Here is a 22,065-nt window from a genome sequence, read left to right as displayed (position 1 = left end):
CCATGATGATAATCATGTATTTTGTTTTAATATTTGGTGTATATATAAAAGAATTACAGTAAGAAGAACATTGTATGCCCAACCATATGTGTTTAGATAATCTGTTTAACAACTGTTTTTATGGAAATATATGTTTTATGTTATCTCCTAGTTTTCATTGTTACTGACCCTGAAAAGGGTGTATTAAAGGTCAAGGAGCCACCGAAATGCTGCGTTGACGCGGTAACTCTTTTGGTATTTTGATTGTATACAATTGTTTTATACAGTTGTTTTTTATGTCCGTTTTGGACCAAATATTTTTTGATGATGTATCTGGTCCAATGGATGATAAACTGTACATACAAAGATCATTAGCGTGTTATGTGTATTTGATTAAATATTTACGAGATTATAAATATTGTGGATGGAGCATAATTGGTTTTTATTTTGCACATCAAAGTTATATCTGTTGTTCTTGTGTTGATAACTAAGCATCCATACATCAAAAGTTTGGATTTTAACAATAAGTCCAAGGGAAAAACATTTGTATTGGTTATACTTCTAAGGCCTACAATTGACTTGATTGGGTATCAGCTTTTGTAAGTTAAGGAATGAACCACCCCCACAGCCTTCCACATTGCTAGATTAAAACTTGATTTTTTTTGTAGTAATTTTGTTTGTTCTAGGGGAAGATTTTGCATGCCTCTGCAGACTGACCTCAAGTTACACCTTGTGCTCTGTAGATTAAGCAGTTGTCTGTAGTTCTGTCTCCTTCATCATCAGTCTTGTGCTCTTCCTGAGCTGACATTGTACTTGTGTCAGTTTCCGCCACCTTCAGCAAATGCTCAACAACGACAATTATCTAAAGAGATCACATATTTCAATAGTGATCACTTGGAATCAAACCTGGCTAAAGAGCATGTTACCCGTTTTGATCTCTATGATACATCAGAGTTATTTAGAACTAGTACGGTACACCACAAACACATTTCCAAATCTTTCTTAAAGCAGTTTAGAAAAAGGCCCTTTACATTGATGAGTCTTTCTAGGTATTCTACAAGTGAGTCATCTTGTATTCCTCCGGAATTCCTCCTAGAGCCATGCACTAAAACATATTGGGAGGAATTTGCCAGATCCAAATGAGGCTCTGCAAAGCATCAGTCAGTTTTGCTATACTTTCTCCCCAAAAATTAAAACCTATTTTAAAATAATTTTCTCTGAAGCCTTCTTGAGAGTTTATTGTAACCTGAGGCCATAGGTATGCATTATTAACTGATCAAGGCAACCACATACTTTTCCGTGTTCCTGTTGCCAAACAGTTTAGTCTACTCTTACCACGCATATACACCTTCTAATCGTGTCCACACTGCAACTCTTAGGATGTGCGCAGTTTAGGCTCACTGCACCAACAAGGTCACAACTACAGGTTGTGCTCAGTAGTTTCCATATGGGCAAACCGCTCTGCCTCATTACTAGTGCCATGGCATTTGCATACCCATGATCACTCTGCCAGTCATTAAAATTCAGTTCAGGCTGAGGCTATCGGCTGTGGCGCAGACAGCGACCCTCCTGACTCTCTCCTATGGCATGGGGTGGCTTAGATCGCCTACGACCAGTCACCTGCTGCTGACACCCTCCCCCTTCCTTCAATGATCTCGCCACTTCCATTTTCCAACTGCTCAAAGCAGGTGGTGAATAGGGGCAGTTATTTTGCCCAGAATGAGAATTCACACACATTTTTTGACCTGGTAAAATGTGTCTGCATGATTTTTCTCATAACTTATAATTATATAAGGTGAGGGTGCAATTACTGTCCAGAATCAGAAAGTCTGGACTCAGTAATTTCAGCAGCCCTGCACTGTGAAACTAGTAATAAGGCTCCAAATAAACATTTAAACATGAGTGTTAAGTGGGACAGCATCTCTCTGGATATTGTTTGACATGAACACAGTTTGAACATTCAAGAACTAGAGGATTTTTTCGCCTCTAGAAAAGATGAATACTGAACTCTCGACAATACAGTACATGGAGATGCTAAGCAAAGTTTCCCAAGTCATTAGTGGTGCGGTGGATATTGTCAAACTTGCTGCTACAGAAACCTGCCATGCCATCTCTTTGAGAACAATTTCTTTGAAGCCTGAGGCACAGCCAATAATAGCCAACGGACCCTTTTCAGGAGCAGATCTCTTCGGACAACATACAGAGGAAGAGTTGCTTTGTATGAAAAAGGAAAAAGCAAAAAAAAACATTGATGGACTAAATGTTGCACATGGTCAAACATTTACCCCAGTACAGAGATCTGTGCCTAAATCCATCGTGTTTTAGCTCCGCATACCATTCCAGTTTAAACCCAGCCATCTGCAAATCAGTCTAGACCGGAACAGTCCTGCCCAACTGCCTGGCCAGGTTCACCCTGGACTGGAAAACAAGCATCCTAGGACCGGTTTCGGGGTTTCGCCACTCATCAGCCAGACTAGCTTGATTTCAGTAGCATGTAGACCACGAGACCCATGTCTGGGCATACCCATCCCACTCGGGGGAAGAAATGCATAAAGAACAATTGATAGACAGAATGTTGCACAATGTCAAACATTCACCCCAGTACAGAGATATGGGCCTAAATCCATCATTTGTTTGCTCTCCAAACCATTCCAGTTTAAACCCAGCAATATGCAAATCAGTCTTGACCCTATTCTCCAGGGGAACTGTCCTGCCTGAATTGCCAGGCCAGGTTCTCCCTGGACTGGAAAACAAGCATCCTAGCACCAGTTTTGGGGTTTAACCACTCATCAGCCAAGCTAGCTTGAGTCCAGTGGCACGGAGAGCACAGGACTCACGTCTGGGCATACACGTCCCACTCGGGGTGACAAATGCAAAAAGAGCAATTGATGGACAGAATATTGCACAATGTCAAATATTCACCCGTATACAGACATCTGAGCCTAAATCCATCATGTTTTTCTCCCCATGCCATTCCTGTTTAAACCCAGCCATGTGCAAATCAGTCTTGACCCTGTTCCCCATGGGAACAGTCCAGCCCAAACTGCCAAACCAGGTTTTCCCTGGACTGGAAAACAAGCATCCTAGGACTGGTTTCGGGGTTTCACCCCTCATCAGCCAGACTAGCTTGATTCCAGTGGCATGGAGAGCATGGGACCATGTCTGCCCCGGAACAGGTCCCAGGATGCTTGTTTCCTCTCCAAGGAGCACCTGGCTTGGCATGTAGGGCTGGACTGTTCCAATGAGGGACAGATGCAAGACTAATTTGCATATGGCTGGGTCCAAACTGGGGTGGCGTGGTGAGCAAAAGAACAATGGATTAAACCCAGATCTTTGTGACTGGGAGTGAGTGTTTGCATTGTTCAGCATTCCGTCCATCATTTGTTTCTTTTGCATCACAACGCCAGTCCAATGTTTTGCGTACTTGGCAGTAAAAATAGATACAAAAAGAGAGAAAGTATATCCTTCAGCAAAGGTTCATCAATCCAAAATAAATTGTTGAATCTTAATTAAAAAACCAGTCCTAAGACTCAACAGGTTGCCTCACTCTTAGAACCAATGGCGTCCAGAAGAAAAACAATTGGGAGGATCATATAAGCCTTTCGACCCAAGCTAAACAACACTACCATGGTGGTGCAACAATAAGAACCACTGTATTGGAAAATTCTTCCAAAATAAAATTCTAAAACAGACCATAGTGACGGATGCCTCACTGTCAGGAATGGGAGCCCATCTCAATCACCTGACAATCCATGGCCTTTGAACAGTCAAAGAAAAAGTATTCCGCATCAGTCTACTAGAACTGAAGACAGTTCACCTTGCTCTTGAGATTCTCTCCCATCTCTGGAATCAAAGAACATCATGATTCATGATTCAAACAGAAATAACAACCACCATGCATTACACCAACAAGCAAAGGGGGACAAGGTAAAACAGTTGCCTCTTCAAGCAGAAACAATATGGCTTTGGACCTTGGCCAGAAGGATCACTCTGACAGCAATGTGCATTGCAGGATCCCAGAACCAGGAAGTATATTTTCATAGTTGTGAATTTTTCCTGAATGACAAACTCATCTGAAACATCTTCGGGGAATGGGGATTCCCATCTTATTTGCCACAGCATAAAATGCAGAGACTTCACACCCAGGTCACCAGAACATAATAAAGCGAGCAATGTTCTTTTGATCAGTTGGTCAACACAATTTGTCTACTCCTTTCCTCCAATGCAAATCATACTATCAGTGATTTCCTCCAATGCAAATCATACTATCAGTGATTGTGAAGGTTTGCAAACCCGAAATAAAAATGTTTCTATTAGCATCAGATGGCCGAGACAGTGGTGCTACCTAAACCGTCTAGATCTGTCAGTTGTACATCACAAAAGGCTACCTTGCAGACCAGGTCTCTTGACCAGACTTTAGTGCCAGGTCCAACGCCCAAGACTATAGTTCTTTAATTTGGCTGCCTGGCACCAGAAGTTAGACAGTATAGTCATTTAAATGTTCCTCAGGAGTGCAAGGAGCTACCTAAAGCAGCAAAGCAGCACTCTTCAACAAGATCATGCTATGCATTTAATTGGAATAGATTCTGCATCTGTGAAACAGTATAGGTCACACTCCTATAATGTATTTATTGGTAAATGTACGTGCTCTAATACAGCTGAGCACTATACATGGTCAAAGGCAAGCTTAAAGTCAGCTTGTAATATAAGAGAAGTGGACGGTTAATGCACTCTGATGGAGTGTTCTTTAAAGAGGGGAGTCTTCGAATGTTCCCAAATTGTAGCAGCATTGGGGTGGCCCTGATAGATATGGAGATGTTGTTCCAGATCCTGGGTGCATAGATTTATTTAATCACTGGAATCTTAAAGAAAGAAACTTGCTGAGGTGATTTTCTACATTCCATTATAGAGGCCCAGATATATACTTAATTACCCAGCAGTTTATATATTTGACTTCTTAACTTGATACTGTATTCAAGTGTTTATAACTATGAATGGCGACCCCGTAATGCAGAAGAAAAGATTACGTGCCTTCATCCTTGTACTGCATTGTAGGAATATTCATTAAAGTCATTAACGACCCAGCCACTTCTCCACCTGCTTTAATATTGGGAAGTAATATATTTTCATCCTCTGTTCTATACCTTAAAAAAGAAGTTGAGCTTGGAGGCACCTGCTGGTACAATGCACTCTGGGAAGGACTGCCAGTCAAATTTTTCAATGGACCGGCTCTTTTTGTTCTCTCTGTTTTCTATTTTTTTTTTTTTACTTTAACTACAGTTTTTAAACAATTATAGACCAAGCGATTGAGGACAAGACAACGTTATATCTATATACAAGACATTGAATGATCTCGCATTGGTGCGTGTATCAGCTAATTTGCTCACAATTACTTTTTAAAGTTTTATGTATCCACAATAAACTGGGCATCATATGAAACATTATAGTAAGCATGGACTGTCCCAATGTGTAGACATGCTTTAACATTTTTAATTGAGATGTGGTACCTTCAGTGATCTGCTCAAAATTACCTAACTTGATTAAACAGACATTACTAAGTTGATAACTCTAAGAGAGTCATATTCGCTTCCTAATCTGCACGATATTTAATTTGTGGTCTCACTGTTGGTTGCCTATATCGACCATGTAGGTATGTTGTGGGGACTGTATGTCTCTGGCCCGGGATGCATCTGGGAGTTATAAGCCATATGAATTAGTATTCTCAGAGCAGGTGACCAGATCACATAGCCAATGTATACAGTGGGAGGTGGGGGGGTGAAATCTTGCCTCTCCAGTGCATAGCAATTCTCTGTTTGCCTATTAGTAGTGCCATAGGGACAAGTTTACAAAATGGTTTAGAAATATTTTGGCATAACCCCAGCAGTATCACCAAAGCATCAGCTGTCAGATCTGGAGTGGTCATACGCCGTAAGTCTTGCAGAAGATACTGCCAGTAAAAGGGTATTATTGTGCAGCACATTGACTAATATTTGAACAGGACGGCCATGCCAGGGCTGACCTGTTAAAATTTTCATGGATGCATTGCATAGTAGCACTTCCCCTACCTCCTCTTGAGTCTGTGTACAGATCATGAGCCCATGAACTTATAGAGTATGCCAACTTAGCTATAGTAGAAGCAATCATCTGCAGACTGTATCTTTATTATAGCAGAAGCAGCCCAGGGCGAATGAAGTAGTTCAGCCAGCATGCAAGCCTGTGTGTTCACCCTCTTCATATATCTATTAGCAGCATATTGGTCCAGGCATTTAACATCTCAATAGGCAGCGTCACAATACTGCAGTCTTATGGAATTGAGCTCAGCGAACTGAGCAGTATTATAGCATCCAGGTTTTTCCTACTCTAAGGATTCTATCTTGTTCTCTAGTCTGGTAAGTTGACCACAGTGATTTCCTCCGAACATCCTGCACAGCCTGTATGGAATCTGGAAAGAAGGATATCGATGCAGCCTCATGTTATATTCCATTCCTATCGCTTGTCATTTGTAGAATCTTGTCTTTGTGTTTTCGTGGTCATGCAGTGCCTGCCAGCATCCCCCACATGTGCTACCCAGTCAGTGCGGTCCACTAGGCACAAACCACACTAGCACTTCCCCTCACCTAAAATTGTGGTTCAAGCTGTGAACACCACATTTTTTTTGGGCTGGGACTAAGTAGTTGAACATGCCTGTTGTCTTTTCATAATCACCAGTGAAATCTTTAGTGAATTGCTCATGGGAAGCAAGCATCTAAGAACTTTCCTATGCACTACATAGGTTCTTGATTATTCCATTCATGAAAAGAGCTGGGCTTCATCTGTAGATTTCTAACCATGAAGTATTCATGAAAATCAAAGAGCAGCCACTACATGTGCCTTATGCATTCCCCCTGACTCTTATTTTTTCATTTGTGGGAATATCTATTATCAATATTTTTCAAAATTGTGCTACATTTCTTTAAACCAGCATTAGAGATTCTAGATTTTGTGAGGGACTGCAGCAGGATTTCTTGATGGATAATGAAGCCTGTTCCTCAATCAGTAGAGAACCAGGGTAGGATATAGACGTAAGGCTCCCAAAGGCACCAAATGTTTGTCTACGGGATCCAACATGAATGTTAATATTAAAAACATGCATGTATGACAGTAAGTAAACCAAAGATAGAGAAAAATGTACCCTTAAAAGCACTTAAAGACATGAACAGGGAAGAAGAGGCAGTAATGCTCTAAACTGAATGTTATGGTAGATCTTAATAATTTCCTATTCCTATCTCACTTTGATTCAAGTACTTTATATACAGTATTCCTATATAAAGTTAAAATTACACATGTAAAACTGGTATTCATTCCCTAACCTGCTCTAAGAGAAAATCAAATTAAAAAAATGTCATGATCTGATCCTACTACCTTCATATTACACTATTACTAGATGGATTCTTAAAGCATCTCAATGGCCCACAGTATATAAATATTGATCCAGTGATGATATTTTCCCATTTATTACACCAACCTAATGTGATCTGCAGGTTCAAATGTTCCTTATCAGCACTATTGCCATCCTGTAGCAACCTTAGTTCATTTACTGTTTTTGACTCAACCATATCAGTAAAACGTTTATTCCATGCAACAAGTGTAAAAAAAATTGGATCTAGGGTTCACCACGAAACACTGCCGAGCTCCTTACCAACTCATACCCCAGTCTCATATTGTCACCGACAGCTCTAGGACTATTTCTGCTAAAACCATGTCTACATGCCTCCTTTCCAACACTTTGTTTATGTTCATATTAATAGTTTGCTCCTCAAACGACTTATGAATTACTCCATAGCCCATTTTGGTTGTGGATCTCCAGTCTGTCTTCATCTGTAATCATCGCTTCAGAAAGGTGTCCTCCATGTGGTAACACTCCCTGCTCACCTCAGCAAGTAGCTACCTCGCCTGGTTGCTCTGTCTCATTATTAATCCACTGGGTAGACATTGGATAAAAATGCTCAAGACCATATCCTGTTTGTTGACATTATATACCTCTCCAACACCTATACTGTTTCATAGAATTTCGGTGCTCACTGTGCATGGCTTTGCACTTGACAGGCTTGATCCCAAGCCTCCTTCTCCTAGGTCACTGCCAGCTTTTCTACATCATACAGCATGCTTTGATCTCCTTGCCGGGTGTTGTTGGAGTTATTTTTGTACCAGTTTCTATGAGGTTCTCAGAAATTTCACTTATGAAGGCGCACAATTACACTAAATCAAACACAAACCTGAGAAAATCCCATTGTTGCACTCCTTTTCTTGGAATTGACTCCATTTACCAGTATAGCTCGCATCCTTTTTCTCAGCCAGTAACTGAACCTTGTTCTCACCTTAGTACTCTCCTGAAGACCACATATATTGCTGTGCCATGATATGTTTCTCCACTACTCCCAACTGTGACCTCTGTTGCAGTTTGACATGACCTCTCCTTTATTAAATGATGCTGCTGTGGATTTTGGAGAATTTCTTTGGTTCTGCCTTACTTCAGATGTTGGAGAAGTCTAGTGAAATTTCCAGAGCTATTATTGTTAAAATGATCACCTTATAATTTGATGATAACAGCCTGTGGGGTTTTACAGGTACGACAGCTGCAAGAGAATGCGGCCCAGCTGCGTACGGTGTATGCTGGAGAGAATGCGGACGCTATTGCCTCCAAAGAACAGGAAGTGATGCGTTCATGGAAGGAACTGTTAAGCTCCTGTGAGGACTGCAGACTACAGATCACTACCACTACAGACAAAATCCGGTTTCTGGGAATGGTGAGGGACCTTATCTCATGGATGGAGAGCATCATCTGTCAGATTGAAGCAGCAGAGAAACCCAGGTATGTCCTTCAGCCTACCCAGCTTGGTGTCACTGTGGAAAGGTATTTCAATTCCCCAGAAGAAGGTCTCGATAAGCTTAACAGAATCTTCTTTGTACGAATCAATGCAGTTGTCTGCCAGATATTGCAGAGTAATACAACACTTCCTTAATTTTTGGCAGAAAACTTATTTTTTTTCCAGATGTTGTAGCATTGCAATTTCATTAAAAAAAATATTGGAGATTTTGGTGAAATAGTAATGCAAACAATATTTTAAATTGTTTTCTAAATCCTCATAAATGTGCTCTCCTCTAATGGTAGCTTAACATTCCTGTAGGAGTGCATGTCTGACTCTAAGTATGGCTTTTCAAATACCCTGGAACTCCTAGGACCGGACCACTCTAAAATATATTTAGGCCATGATTACTGGTTAGGGGATAAATTGTGGTCCATGTGTAAACCGAAGTTTACTCAGTGATCGGAATTTTGAGATACAAACGCATGATATTGAAGTTCCATACGCTGAGCTCAGTTTCTACCTTTAGAGCATTGAAGTGACAAGCAGCATGCTGTACATGTACCTACTTTCCCTGGAATAATAGGGCTATTAATCATTTGCTCTGGAGGGTAGTGGAGTCAGACTTTCTGTCTTTCTCAGATTGCCTTTATATGTTTTTCAAATTTGCAACATCTCATTACCCCTATTTTAACAAGTCAGAGGATGCATAATAACAAAAAACTTATAACGCAGATATCACAATAAATGTAAAAAAGCTGTGCTGCTGCGCAGGTATATTTGAATGGTAATTCTTTTTACATTTGTGGAGGACAATCTAATGTATGATAAGTAGTTAAGTGGAGATTTAATAGCACAAGAGCTTTCTCCTTGAATGTCTTTGTATAGTGACTTAACATAAACAAAGATGACTTCTCACATACCAATAGTCAATGTGGGAACAGCATTTCACAATCAATCATGGGACTATACCTGACATTGGTTGGTTTGGTTCCTTCTTAAATTATTTTCTGAGCGTAAACATCTTGATCCCCTTAAGGGTTAACTAGCTGGTTGGATCCTAAAGCCATCTCATTCCTCGTATCTAGGCATGGAATTCACCTTGGGTCATGCTGCAACAGAAATGATTGGGATTGTATCCCATCTGACTCAGTATGTATTTTTATCTCATCTGTGTGATCATTGAATTGTGTCTCTGACCCATCTCTCTGTGACATCAGTGCCTTGTCATCATGAAACATTCAGGTGGTAAATATTGTTAGAAAGTAGTTTGCAGATAGCACTTGCCTCTGTAAGCCCATTCATCCCAGGCAGGTCCTTTTTAGATATAGCACAGATCTTTCCTGAAGTCTTCTGTATCCCTGAGTCTTCCACGAGTAGACCAGCACACACAAGCCCATGGCGATTTCCTTTCCACAGCAGTGCAAAAAGGGTCAGTCCTCCACCACAGGCAGAAGCAATAACTTCAGGCTAACCCACCCCTCGCACAGAAAAGGCAGCACTCCTCACACAGTCCTTCTGCTCTTCTTCTTAGCAGGGTAATCTTGTTTCTTGAAGGACCCTAAAGTCCTGGTGTTGTAGGTGCAATACTTATATCCCATTTTGTTGTTTTTCTCTTTGCTGTAAGGGTCTCTGAACCCAGTCAAACTAGTCCTGACCTCCCTGGTGCAGCATGAACACAGGGGGCGGAGACAACATTGTGAAAAAGGAGACACAGCCTGTTCAGGTGGAAGCAAAGCCCCTCACACCACTCTAAATGCAGACCAGTCCTATTACGCCCAGTGATGAGTCACCAAGGCAAGGCAGGACACACCTCAACTCCCCAAGTGACTGTCTAGAGTGAATGCACACCCCCTGCTCATGTCACTCAAACACCAGACACTGAATACACAAACAGCCACCAGCACACAAAAGGTAAGGTAAGAAAATGCCCACTTTCTAAAAGTGGCATTTTCAAATACAGAATTTAAAAAACACCTTTACCAAAAGGTGAGTTAATACATTCTGAGTTCAGAGATCCTAAACTCCATTGTTCTGTCTTGTCCCTATGGAAAACTACACATGTAAAATGTTACAGCTCAGCCCCAATGATAAGACTATGGAACATACAGCCTTTCAATAGTGAAAAACGAAATACACAGTATCAGGACATGTCACACACACCAGTACATGTCCTATCTTTCACATACACTGCACCCTGCCCATGGGGGTACCTTAGGTATGCCTTACAGGAAAGGGAAGGGTTGGGCCTGGAATATGGGTGCACTTACCAGGACAACAGGGCAGTTTACAACTTCACAAGAAGACATTACAATGGTAGGCCTGAGGCACGTGTTCAGGGCTACTCATGTGGATGGCATAACCAGTGCTGCAAGCCCAATAGTAGCATTTGATTTACAGGCCCTGGCATACACTGTGCACTTTACTATGGACTTAACCAGTATATCAAATATGCCAATCATGGATAACCAATCATTGTCACAATTTATACAGAGAGTATATGCACTTTAGCACTAATCAGCAGTGTAAACTGCCCAGAATCCTATAGACAATGAAAACAGGGTCAGCAAAATAGGAGGCAAAAAGCAAGACGTTTGGGGATAAACCTGTCAAAAGGGCCAGATCTGACAGCAGGGACTTTAATAGCTAAATAGGGGCAACAGACTTTACTCCAGTATTGGAAATTTCATAGATTCACATGCGTGAATCATTCCCCGTCATCGAGATGAAGTCCCTGGTATTATTAAAAGAAATGTCCTATTAGACATAGAACATAAGGCCCTAGGTATAAAAATCTTTTGTAACATATCTCTGTCCATTACTAAAAAAAAGGACCAAACTTAGAACGAGCCAATCAGAAGAGACCACCCTGTAGAACCTTCCTGAGAGAAGCTCCAGTCCCTCAGATTTTCTACTGCACGTCGTGCTAAAGGAATCTCCACTGAGCCTAAACTTTTTCTCTAAATTGGAGAATTGTGTTCCATTCAGCCTTATTTGCAACTCAGTGGATCTGTTTTAAGGTGTTTCAAACTGACGTCTACCATATCAGAGACACATAAAAAAGGTCTTTTCAGAGCCTGCGGTACTTGCAGGAAGAAAAGACTTCATATTGATGACAAGCACAAGGACTGCCTATACTGCTTGTACCCTGACCACAAACCTAAGGAGTGCAAGGCATTTCGGACTTTTTCAACCAAGTCTCTTAAAGACAGTGAAGGAAGGTTTCTTTTGTGGCTTCAGAGGCTCATAAACAGGGACACAGTGGTGTCCGATGAGGAGAGTGATGCTTCTTCTAAATCTTCCTCAAAAACACCGCAAAAACGACCTTTAGATGACCCTGCTGGTTCATCGTCGCATCCTCCTAAAAAAGCTTCAAAGAAGTCATCCGATTCCCTTCAGAAGCAGGCTGGATCTGTCAGCAAAGTTTCCCAGGAAGAAAAGGGGACATTATCAATCAAAAAATCAGCTTTAGAACCTTCAACTCCACCTTTAAAACTGAAGCATACTTTTAAGAAACCTACTTCAGCTCCGCCGATGAGCAGCTCGTCGACGACACCTCCGCCGAGGAGAAAATCCTCTCCTGGGGTGATTCTGGTCACATTGACGGTGTCTACAGTTACCACCGTCACTGTATCTGCGGCATCGATTTCTTTGTCGATGACGATATCGTCGATGGGTAATGTCCCTCTATAGTCGACGAAACAAATTGTGCCTTCGAAGTCTTCATCGTCGTCGAGAGGCCAATTCATGACGACAATCCACCTATCGACGATACAGCTCTCGCCGACGACCCCGTCGACGGAGACTCTCACTTTCTTGTCGACGACTCTGTCCACGAGAGGAATCTTGTTGATGGTCGAAGTGTCGTTGGCGTTGCCATCGACGAAGGTCCCCGTCTCTGACAGTTTGCCGTCGACGAAGACAATTCCGTCGATGGACAAAGAGAAACTACTTTCGTTGACGAAGGTGATTCCGTCGGGTATCCAAGATTTGGCTGTGATGCAGTCGTCGACGGGCTTGTCGACAAGGAAGGAAAAACAAAATTCCAAAAATTCAGTTGACACCAGCTTTAACCTCACCTAGTCAGGTGCAGTCTCTTTTACCATCCCAGTTCTTGGAAGAAGATGATGAGGATTAGGGGTTCGAAGATGACAGTCTCTTTGGGGCAGCATTAAGCCCATCGGACCTTAATGTCAAGTACCAAGAGGATTGTGATGATGATGATGGTTATGGTCACCAGTATTACCATCCACAGCAGCAATATCAACAACAGGAGATGATATACATCCCTTCAAGTCTTATGGCAGACATAGAATTTATGCTGGCAGACTATAAGACGAGATTTCCGCCAGAGCAGAGTATCCAACAGGCTCCTCCTCCTTCTCCTCCTCCTTTTCCACAGGCGCAGGTTCGCTCCCCTATTCTCCAACAGTCTCCGAAGGTTAAGCCTCCTCCTCAGGTTGCCCCTGTACAACAGTTGTCATCCTCTGATGAGGAAGTAGAGAGAGAAGAATGAGAGATTCAGCAGGATGAATGGGAGTCTCATATCATTCACACTCCGGCATCTCCATCTCTCCCACAATGGGATTCACCTTCAGAAGATATTGGAGGTTTCCACAACCTCCTAGAGAGAGCAGCAAAACGTTTTAATTTTCCGATGCTTGTGCATCAGTGGGACTGTTTCCTATACGATTTTAAAGGATCACTGAAAGAATATCGACGGACAGAATATCGACCATCAAAAATATCGTTGAGAAAATATCGACAGTCAAAATATCGAGTTTCTATCTACAAACAGGTAAGTACAAAAATATCGAGTTAAAAATATCGTTTACAAAAATATAGTTGTAAAAAAATATCGTATTTACTAAAAACAGTGTTAAATTAAATAATATTAATAATTAATTACTAAAATATACTTAAAATTACTTAAATTAACTTATAATAATTAAATAATTAATGAAAGTTAAATAAATATTTTTTTATTTCATATTTATTAAACATATATATATAGTAATAAAATATAATAAAATAATACCCAAAAACTGAAAACTGACCCTGAACCCTAAAAATACCCCTTTACCCAAAAACTGAAAACTGACCCTGAACCCTAAAAATACCCCTTTACCCAAAAACTGAAAACTGACCCTGAACCCTAAAAATACCCCTTTGCTCAAAAACTGAAAACTGACCCTGAACCCTAAAAATACCCCTTTACCCAAAAACTGAAAACTGACCCTGAACCCTAAAAATACCCCTTTACCCAAAAACCCCAAACTGACCCTGAACCCTAAAAATACCCCTTTACCCAAAAACCCAAAACTGACCCTGAACCCTAAAAATACCCCTTTACCCAAAAACCCAAAACTGACCCTGAACCCTAAAAATAAAAACGATATTACTTCACTTACCTTAAAAACGATATTACTTCACTTACCTTAAAAACGATATTTTGGCTGTCGATATTCTGTCCTGTCGATATTTTCTCCAAACGATATTTTGGAGTCGATATTATGTCCAAACGATATTTTGGAGTCGATATTATGTCTGTGTACCGATTTTAAAGAACCTTACAAAAATTGGTAAGGTCCATGCCTATTAATAATTATATATGGAAAGAGGGGCTAAGAATAATCCAGAATCCCGCAACTGTTCCATCCATGTTGCATTGGTTGGACAACAATATAAAGCTCCAGGTGACACTCTCGCTTGCTTAATAGGTCATCCAAAACTAGATTCAATGATCTCGCAAGCAGCGCAGCAATGTTCTAAGAATCCTTTAGCTCCCCTGACTGCTCCTCCTGATAAAGAAGGCAGAAGGCTTGACAGCATCGGGAAGTAACTGATATAACCTTTATTGTTTAGTTAATTAAAACCATAACAAACAAGTGAAAGAAAATTGTCCTTTACAATAAAACGAGTAAAATTCTTCAGGATATGTTTTTAAAGGCAAGATTTAAAAGGGATATCATTTCCCCCTCCCCCCCCCCTTTCTGAGGTAAACAAGAACTTTATCAGATTGCACATCAGTAAGACAATTAGTAATATAGAAAACCCTTTCGTTTTAAAATTTCATATTGCTTTCATACGCTTTTCAAAGGTTTTCAAGAACTTTATCAGCTTGCAGTTGATTATGGGGGCTGTTGAGTCCAAAGCACCAATAATGGCAGACCTGCAGGTGCGTAGTCTCTTGATCCTAAAAATGTTCTTTAAAAAGTACGTGCGCTCCTGGTTCAGAGTCTTACAGTGGCATATGATGTGAATTATATTTTCTTTTGTGGTGCCGCATAGTCGACAGATGTCTGAATCTGATCGTTTCCAGGCCGGTTCGTCTGCCAGAGTTGGTAATTTGCCCAATCTTAGGGCCATCAGCCTTTTTTTTAATGAAGACAGAATATGTTGTTTCTAAATAGGCAGCCGGGGTGAGTTTTTTGTAACTGTTAATCACAGACCAAGAATGGGAGCGGTCTGAAAAGATGGCTTTATCAGTAATTAACGAATGAAATTTGGCCGCCTTATTTAGTGCCTGTTTGAAGGAGGTGAATGGCAGGTTTTTGTCCCATAGGTTGGCGGTGCATGTTTGCTCCAGGGCACAGGTCAGATATTTATTAGCTGCTGAGTTTTGTTGGCTTTCAAATTCCTGCCATAAGAATCTGTTCATAGTGTTATTTGTGGCATTCATTTTAATTCGGTACCATACTCTGATGCTTGTGTAGAGTCGTCCCAGTGACTCATTCATTAGGTCAAATTCTATGCGCGTCTGAGCTGGTGAAGCTGAGCTTGGGAGTTGTAAGACCTTCTTATAGATTTTTATAATAAGATTGTTTAAAATAATAGCATCCTTGCCCTGCATTGCTACACTAGCATACGCTAGGGTAGGAAGTACTTTGGTGGCCATCACTGTCAATAGAGGTGTAAACGAAGGACCTTCCAGTTTTTTTGACAGTGTACTTAGTGAGAATATTAATGCTCCAGCTCTTTGCTTCATGTATTTTTTTTGGGCCTTTAAGTTAAGTTTGTCATCGATATAATATCCTAGATATTTATAATTTGATACTCTTTCCAGCTGTTTTCCTTCAAGCATGATGTTAAGATGCGCTGATCGGCGGTTGTTTATTAACATTGTTTTTGTCGTAGGAGGAGCTTCGCGCGCAACCAAGATGGTCGCGTGAGCAAAGGGCTCCCGAGACCCTCGTAACCTCGTGAATATATCCTGTCACTTATCCTGTTGGCAGACGACATCTCGGTGCGGATGAACCACCGGTGATCCTGAAACCGTTTCCGCCGTCTCGATCGGACCCCGGTGGCCGGAGTGGTGGCTCTGTGAAAGTTGCGGCCTTCGTCTTCTGGACGCCCGGCGCACGGGTTGACATGGTGCCCGTGGCATAATTGAACAACAACGACTTGGTGCAGCGCAGAGCCCCGGTTCAGCTCAGTTTCACTTTTGTTTTTGATTATCACTGGGGTCTTGGGCTTGTGACGCCACATTGACATTCGCCCTCCCGGCTCCCTCCCACTCTGACGCCTGGTTGGCGACCCCTCTGGGTGGACTTTGTTCTTTCTTCCCTGCTTGGTCTGCAGTGTCTCCCCTTCCCTTGCTTTTGCCTTGGACATTTTTGGACACACTCGCGGCGTGGCAGGCAAACCTGAGGCAGACAAGCAAAGGGTGAAGAATACCAGACGGGGCAGCTATACCCAAACCAATGTCATGGACCGATATGCTCAGGTTCGAGGGTCGCCCAGCGGGACCGGTGGGTCGCTGGAGGGTGCAAAGATTTCGTCGACCCCGAAGGTGGAGCCGACGCTACAGGATGTGATGGCCGCCATTGATGGTATCCAGTCTTCCCTCGGGAAGCAAATGGAGACTCTTGCCCACAAGTTGGATACGGTGGCGATCGAGGTGAATTTGATCCGGACGGACCTCACGAAAACCAATGAAAGGGTTAAATCGCTGGATATTAAAACATCGAGCCTTACGGACGACGTCGTTGAGTTGCAAACCACAGTCCGTGCTCTTGGGGCCTCTCATGACATGGTGGTTCGTCGTCTCGAGGACTTTGAAGGACGGGCCCGGCGGAACAACGTCCGCATAATTGGCGTGCCGGAAAAAGCAGAGGAGCAAGCAGCAGACCTTTTTGTTGAGGACCTTATCATCAACCATTTGGCACCTAAGGGTTTGAGCAAGTTTTTCATGGTGGAACGGGCCCATAGGATCCCGGGCGGAAAACGGAAGGTGGGAGCCCCGCCGCGGCCTTTGATGGCAAGGATTTTTAATTTTCGGGAGAGAGACGTTATCCTTCAGGCCTCTCGTGTGGGGGGTCCTCTCAAGTTTGAAAACTCCTCCATCAGTTTTTACCCGGACTTCACGCAGATGGTTCAGAAACAGCGGCTCAGTTTTATGGGTGTGAAAAGACGTCTTTGGGATATGGACATTAAATATGCCATGCTCTTTCCTGCCAAACTGAAGATTGAACACAACGAAAGGGTGTACTTTTTTGATAGGCCTGAAGTGGTGGCGGACTGGTTGGACACTCTGCCTGCTCGACAGGATCCTGTGAGTCGGTCCGGCGGAGCGGAGGGAGGACTTGAAGAGCAGGAATAGGCGCCACCGGGGACTATGAAAGGACTTTTCATGTGGTGATTCCGGATCCGATTTATTACTGTCAATATTTTTGCAAGGGGGTTGTGGGGATATCTTTGGGGTTTATTCCTCCTCAGCCTTACTTTTCGCAGTTTAGTTGGGTGTGAGGGCGACAGGCACACTGCAAGTTGGGGTGGCTTTTTAGTCATACGCAGGGGTGCAGGGTGGGGGGTGTTGTAATGGGTTGTTTGGGGGTGGGTGATTGGGGGGTATGGATGTTTTGTTTGTTGTTTCTGCAAGGTGCTATATTGCTGGACGTCTTCATCGACGCATTGGCTCGTGGCTGGATCTTCTTTTTCTTTTGGGATGGGGGGTAGGGGATTGAGATTGTTAAGTTGGAAGTCAATGGTTTGGGGGACAAGATTAAGCGTGGGGTGGTACTACGGTTCCTGAAACGCCATTCCCTCGATATTGTTCTTCTTCAGGAGACTCCCTTGGTTGGGCATACATGTCACGCCCTGAATAGAATGGGGTATCGTCTGGTAGCGCATGCTGGGTTCTCCTCTGGCTCTCGTGGAGTGGGGATCCTTGTTAAAACTGCTCTTCCGCTTGAGGTAGAATCCACTGTCATCGATGATAGGGGCCGCTATGTGGCGATTTCGGGGCGGTGGGAGGGTCGTACTCTTACAGTGCTTCTGTCTATGTTCCTCCAGGCTTACAGTCGACTACTTTTTCTGAGCTGGGGTGGGTGCTGCTTGATCTCCCGGTTGGGTTCTTGATCTTAGGTGGGGACTTTAACGTAGTGGTTTCCGGAAGGCTTGATAGACATCCACCCAGAGATGTCATGGTTGGCTGCCCGATTTTATTGATGTATTGGGTCTGGTGGATTGTTGGCGCTTGCTCCACGCTACTCAGCGGCAATTTACTTTTCACTCGGGAGCCCACGGTAGTCTCTCCAGGATTGATTATGTGTTAGTACCGGCTGCACAGGCATTTGGTGTTGCAGAGGCCCGCCATTTGGCTCGGGGAATTTCTGATCACTCCCCACTATGGCTTCGATTGGACTTAGTCCCGGGTGCCGAGGGTAGGGTTGCCCCGATTAACCCTTGGTATCTGCGCAGCCCTAAAATTCGTAGTGAACTTGTGAAGGCGCTGGATCATTATTTCCGAGAGAATGAAGGCTCGGTTACTTCCGCAGTCTCCTTATGGGAGGCTTTTAAGACTGTCCTGAGGGGTCAGGCCCTGTCCTTGATTGCTGGAGTTAAGAAACAGAGGGAGGAGGAAGTGGTAAAGATAGAGACAGAAATAACGGATTTAGAATCGGCTTTGGAACAGGAGGTGACCCACTCGAAACTGCATGTCTTACAACTGAAGCAGTTTGAATATAAGTCATTGGTGTTGGATGCGGCAAAGGCTCTTAGCCGGGAGCAACAGGGGCGTATCTATGATGTGGGAGACAAGGCCGGCAAATTGATAGCTTGGTTGGATAGGAAAGATAGAGCTAGTTGTGTAGTGCCGGAGATAGAGAAGGAGGATGGGGCCTTGGCTACCGACCCCCAGGAGATAGTGGCGTGCTTTGCCGATCATTTTCACACTGTGTACTCCTCTGTGACCTACAGGCTGGAGGAGGACTCTCGTTTACTGCTTCGGGATATCACCCTTCCAAGTCTTTCTGAGGACGATCGGGATCTAATGGACTCGGCCATCACGGCGGATAAAATAGCGTTAGCTATGCGTTCCTTGCGGTCGGGTAAAGCAATGGGCCCCAATGGCTTGCCAATTGAGCTATACAAGCTTCGGCCCGACAGGATAGCCCCGTATTTGAGGGATTTGTTCAAGGAATCCCGCGATAGTGGGCTTCTTCCCCGTGATCAGCGTTTGGCCACTATAGTTGTTATACATAAAGAGGGAAAGCCTCGAAACAAATTTGCTTCATACCGGCCGATTTCATTGTTGAACGCTGAGCCGGAAATTTTGGCCAAGTTGTTAGCTAATAGACTGATTAAGGTCATCGGCGATCTAGTTCATCCGGATCAATCCAGTTTTATCCCGCTCCGGAATACGGCATTGAATCTTCGGCGGCTGCATGGTGTTATCGCTAGGGCGGCGACGCTGTGTGAGCCGGCCATTTTGGCGTCTTTAGACGCCACTATGGCGTTCGATACTGTGGAATGGCCGTATTTATGGGCGGTGTTAGCTAAATTCGGCTTCGGCTCGGAATTCATTGGTTGGGGGCAGCTTCTTTACGCGGACCCCCTCGCTCAGATAGTGGTTAATGGTCGTGTTTCTGCAACGTTTGGTCTTGGGCGTGGTACCCGACAGGGCTGCCCGTTGTCTCCCCTCTTGTTTGCACTGGCGCTTGAACCCCTAGCAGCGTGGATCCGTAGGGAGCCCTCTATGAGAAGTATCTATTGGTCTCCGGAGCATGAGGATCGTATCTCTCTGTATGCGGATGACATCCTATTGTACCTGACCTCCCCCAGAAAGTCCCTGATAGTATTGTGCGACGTTTTGATTTCTTTTGGTAAGAATTCTGGTTTGATCATTAACTGGGCGAAATCCTCCCTTTACGTCCTCAGTGGTGACGCTCCGGCTCTGCCGCGTGATTGTCCTATTCAGATCGTACAGCAAGGGTTCAAATATCTTGGTATTTTTATTTCAATGGACCCCTTGATCCGGTATGAGAAAAACCTCCTCCCTCCTTTGGCGCGGTTGAGGAGGGTCGTGGCGGGTTGGCGTAAACTCCCGCTTTCTTTGCTCGGACGTGTGGCCCTTTTTAAGATGATGTCCCTTCCTCGTTTCTTATACGCCCTGCAAAATACCCTTTATTTGGTTCCTGGTAGCTACTTCCGTATTGTTGAGGGTCTACAGAGGGAATTGCTGTGGGATGGTAGGCCCCGGATTGCATTTGCCAAACTGACACTCCCCTGGTACGATGGGGGTATTGCTCTTCCTGATATCAAACGGTACTATTGGGCATCGCAGTTGGGGGCTATCAACCATGGTACGTATTACCCCGGGCCTCACCCAGGTTTTGCTATGGACAGGTGGTTGCTCCCTGGAGGCAATTACTATAGGGCATTATATTCCAGATCAGTAGTGGGATCTCTCACAGGGCCGACGCGTACGGCTGTGCGTGTCTGGCAGGATGCCACTGGTGCCTTGGGTTGGAAAAATCGTTTGACCCTGGCTACCCCGCTTTTTGGGTCTGAGCGGCTTGGTAAGATGTGGAACACGAAGGGATTTGACAGGTGGGACCTTATTGGTATCTCCAGGGTGGGGGATCTCTGGGCTAAGGGGCAGGTGAAGTCCTTTGTGGCCCTGCAGGCCGAATTTAAGCTGGGGGGAACGGAGTTCTTCCGGTATGCCCAGATTCGTCACGCGCTCGAATCGGTCTTCCCCAGGGTGACGGAGATACCTGAATCTGCCCCGCTGGAGGACCGTGTTCTGGATGGCTATATACCTGATAGTACCATCTCCCTGGTGTATAAAAAACTGATTAACCATAGAGCGGACCTTCTTTTACAACTGCGAGATCAGTGGACCCGTGATGGCCTAGAACTTGATGATGAGGATTGGCAATCCGCGATCTCCTCCCCAAAGGAGGTTGCGATTCTAGCTCGCCTTAGATTGGTTCAACTCAAAATACTGCACAGAGTGTACGTCACGGGTCCTCGTTTGGTACAGATGGGCTTTTCGGAGGATGGTCTGTGTAGGCGGGTTGTGGCCAGCTGGCCACGTTTCTGCACATCATCTGGGAGTGTGGTGATATCACTGACTATTGGAGCAGGATCCACGGGGTACTTCAGGAGGTTACGGGTATCGCACTGTTGCCTGAAGCCAGGCGTTGCCTTTTGAACGTTTGGGAACCCACCGACCATAATGTGGCCCAGACTCAGTGGGCGACCTTGGGAACCATGATTGCCAAACGTAATATCGCACAATTGTGGGGATCCCAACGGCCTCCTACTCTCGAGTGTTGGATGAATGATATGGACTGGTGTATGTTCAGGGAAAAGACTGTCTATGTTGCACGGGCCGTCCCCGAAAGTGGCATAAGATCTGGGCCCCCTGGAATCGCTATAGAGGGGATATATGTGTACCTCCTGAAACAGTTATACTTGATCTACCGCTCTCCCCCTGACCTTGACTGTCTTCTATGTTTAATGTCCCCATTGTTCCTCTTCCTCTCCCCTCCCCCCTCCTTAACCTTATCCAGTCTGTACTATTGCTTGTATTGATGATCTGCCCTTGCACGGTCTATTTGCTCGATGTATTTATCTGCTACCTTTCTGTTTTCTTTGTTTATTTTCAATAAAAAGAAATATAAAAAAAAATAAAAAACATTGTTTTTGTCTTGTACAGATTGAGAGAGCAAGGTTGTTTGCCTCCAGGAATTCCGACGTTACTGCTAGTAGTCTAGACAGGCCCACTTTAGTTAGACTCAGAAGCACAATGTCATCAGCGTAAGCCATATGAGTAAGTTGAAGGTTACCAAGTTTCGGTGCGTGCGCATTACAGTTGTTTAATTTGCCCGAAAGGTCTGAAATGAATAGATTAAATAGTTGTGGTGCTAAGACGCAACCCTGTTTTAATCCGGTCGATGTATAGACCTTTCTTGATAGATGTGACCCGTCCCCTAGCTTGATTTGTGTTCAG

The 22,065-nt window shown here is 43.8% G+C and overlaps 1 protein-coding gene across 1 annotated transcript in view; it reads left to right on the top strand.

The window, feature by feature from the left end:
- SPTBN4 (spectrin beta, non-erythrocytic 4) overlaps positions 1–22,065 on the top strand; it is a 1,415,585-nt gene that overhangs the window by 846,971 nt on the left and 546,549 nt on the right. The window contains 1 exon segment of the mRNA XM_078660647.1: positions 8,586–8,830. Coding sequence (XP_078516773.1) covers positions 8,586–8,830 — 245 coding nt within the window.

This window comes from Lissotriton helveticus, chromosome 9, assembly GCF_964261635.1.
Source record: "Lissotriton helveticus chromosome 9, aLisHel1.1, whole genome shotgun sequence".
Taxonomy (NCBI): domain Eukaryota; kingdom Metazoa; phylum Chordata; class Amphibia; order Caudata; family Salamandridae; genus Lissotriton; species Lissotriton helveticus.
Note: the sequence above shows the minus strand (reverse complement) of the source record. Positions and strands in the feature narration are given on the sequence as shown.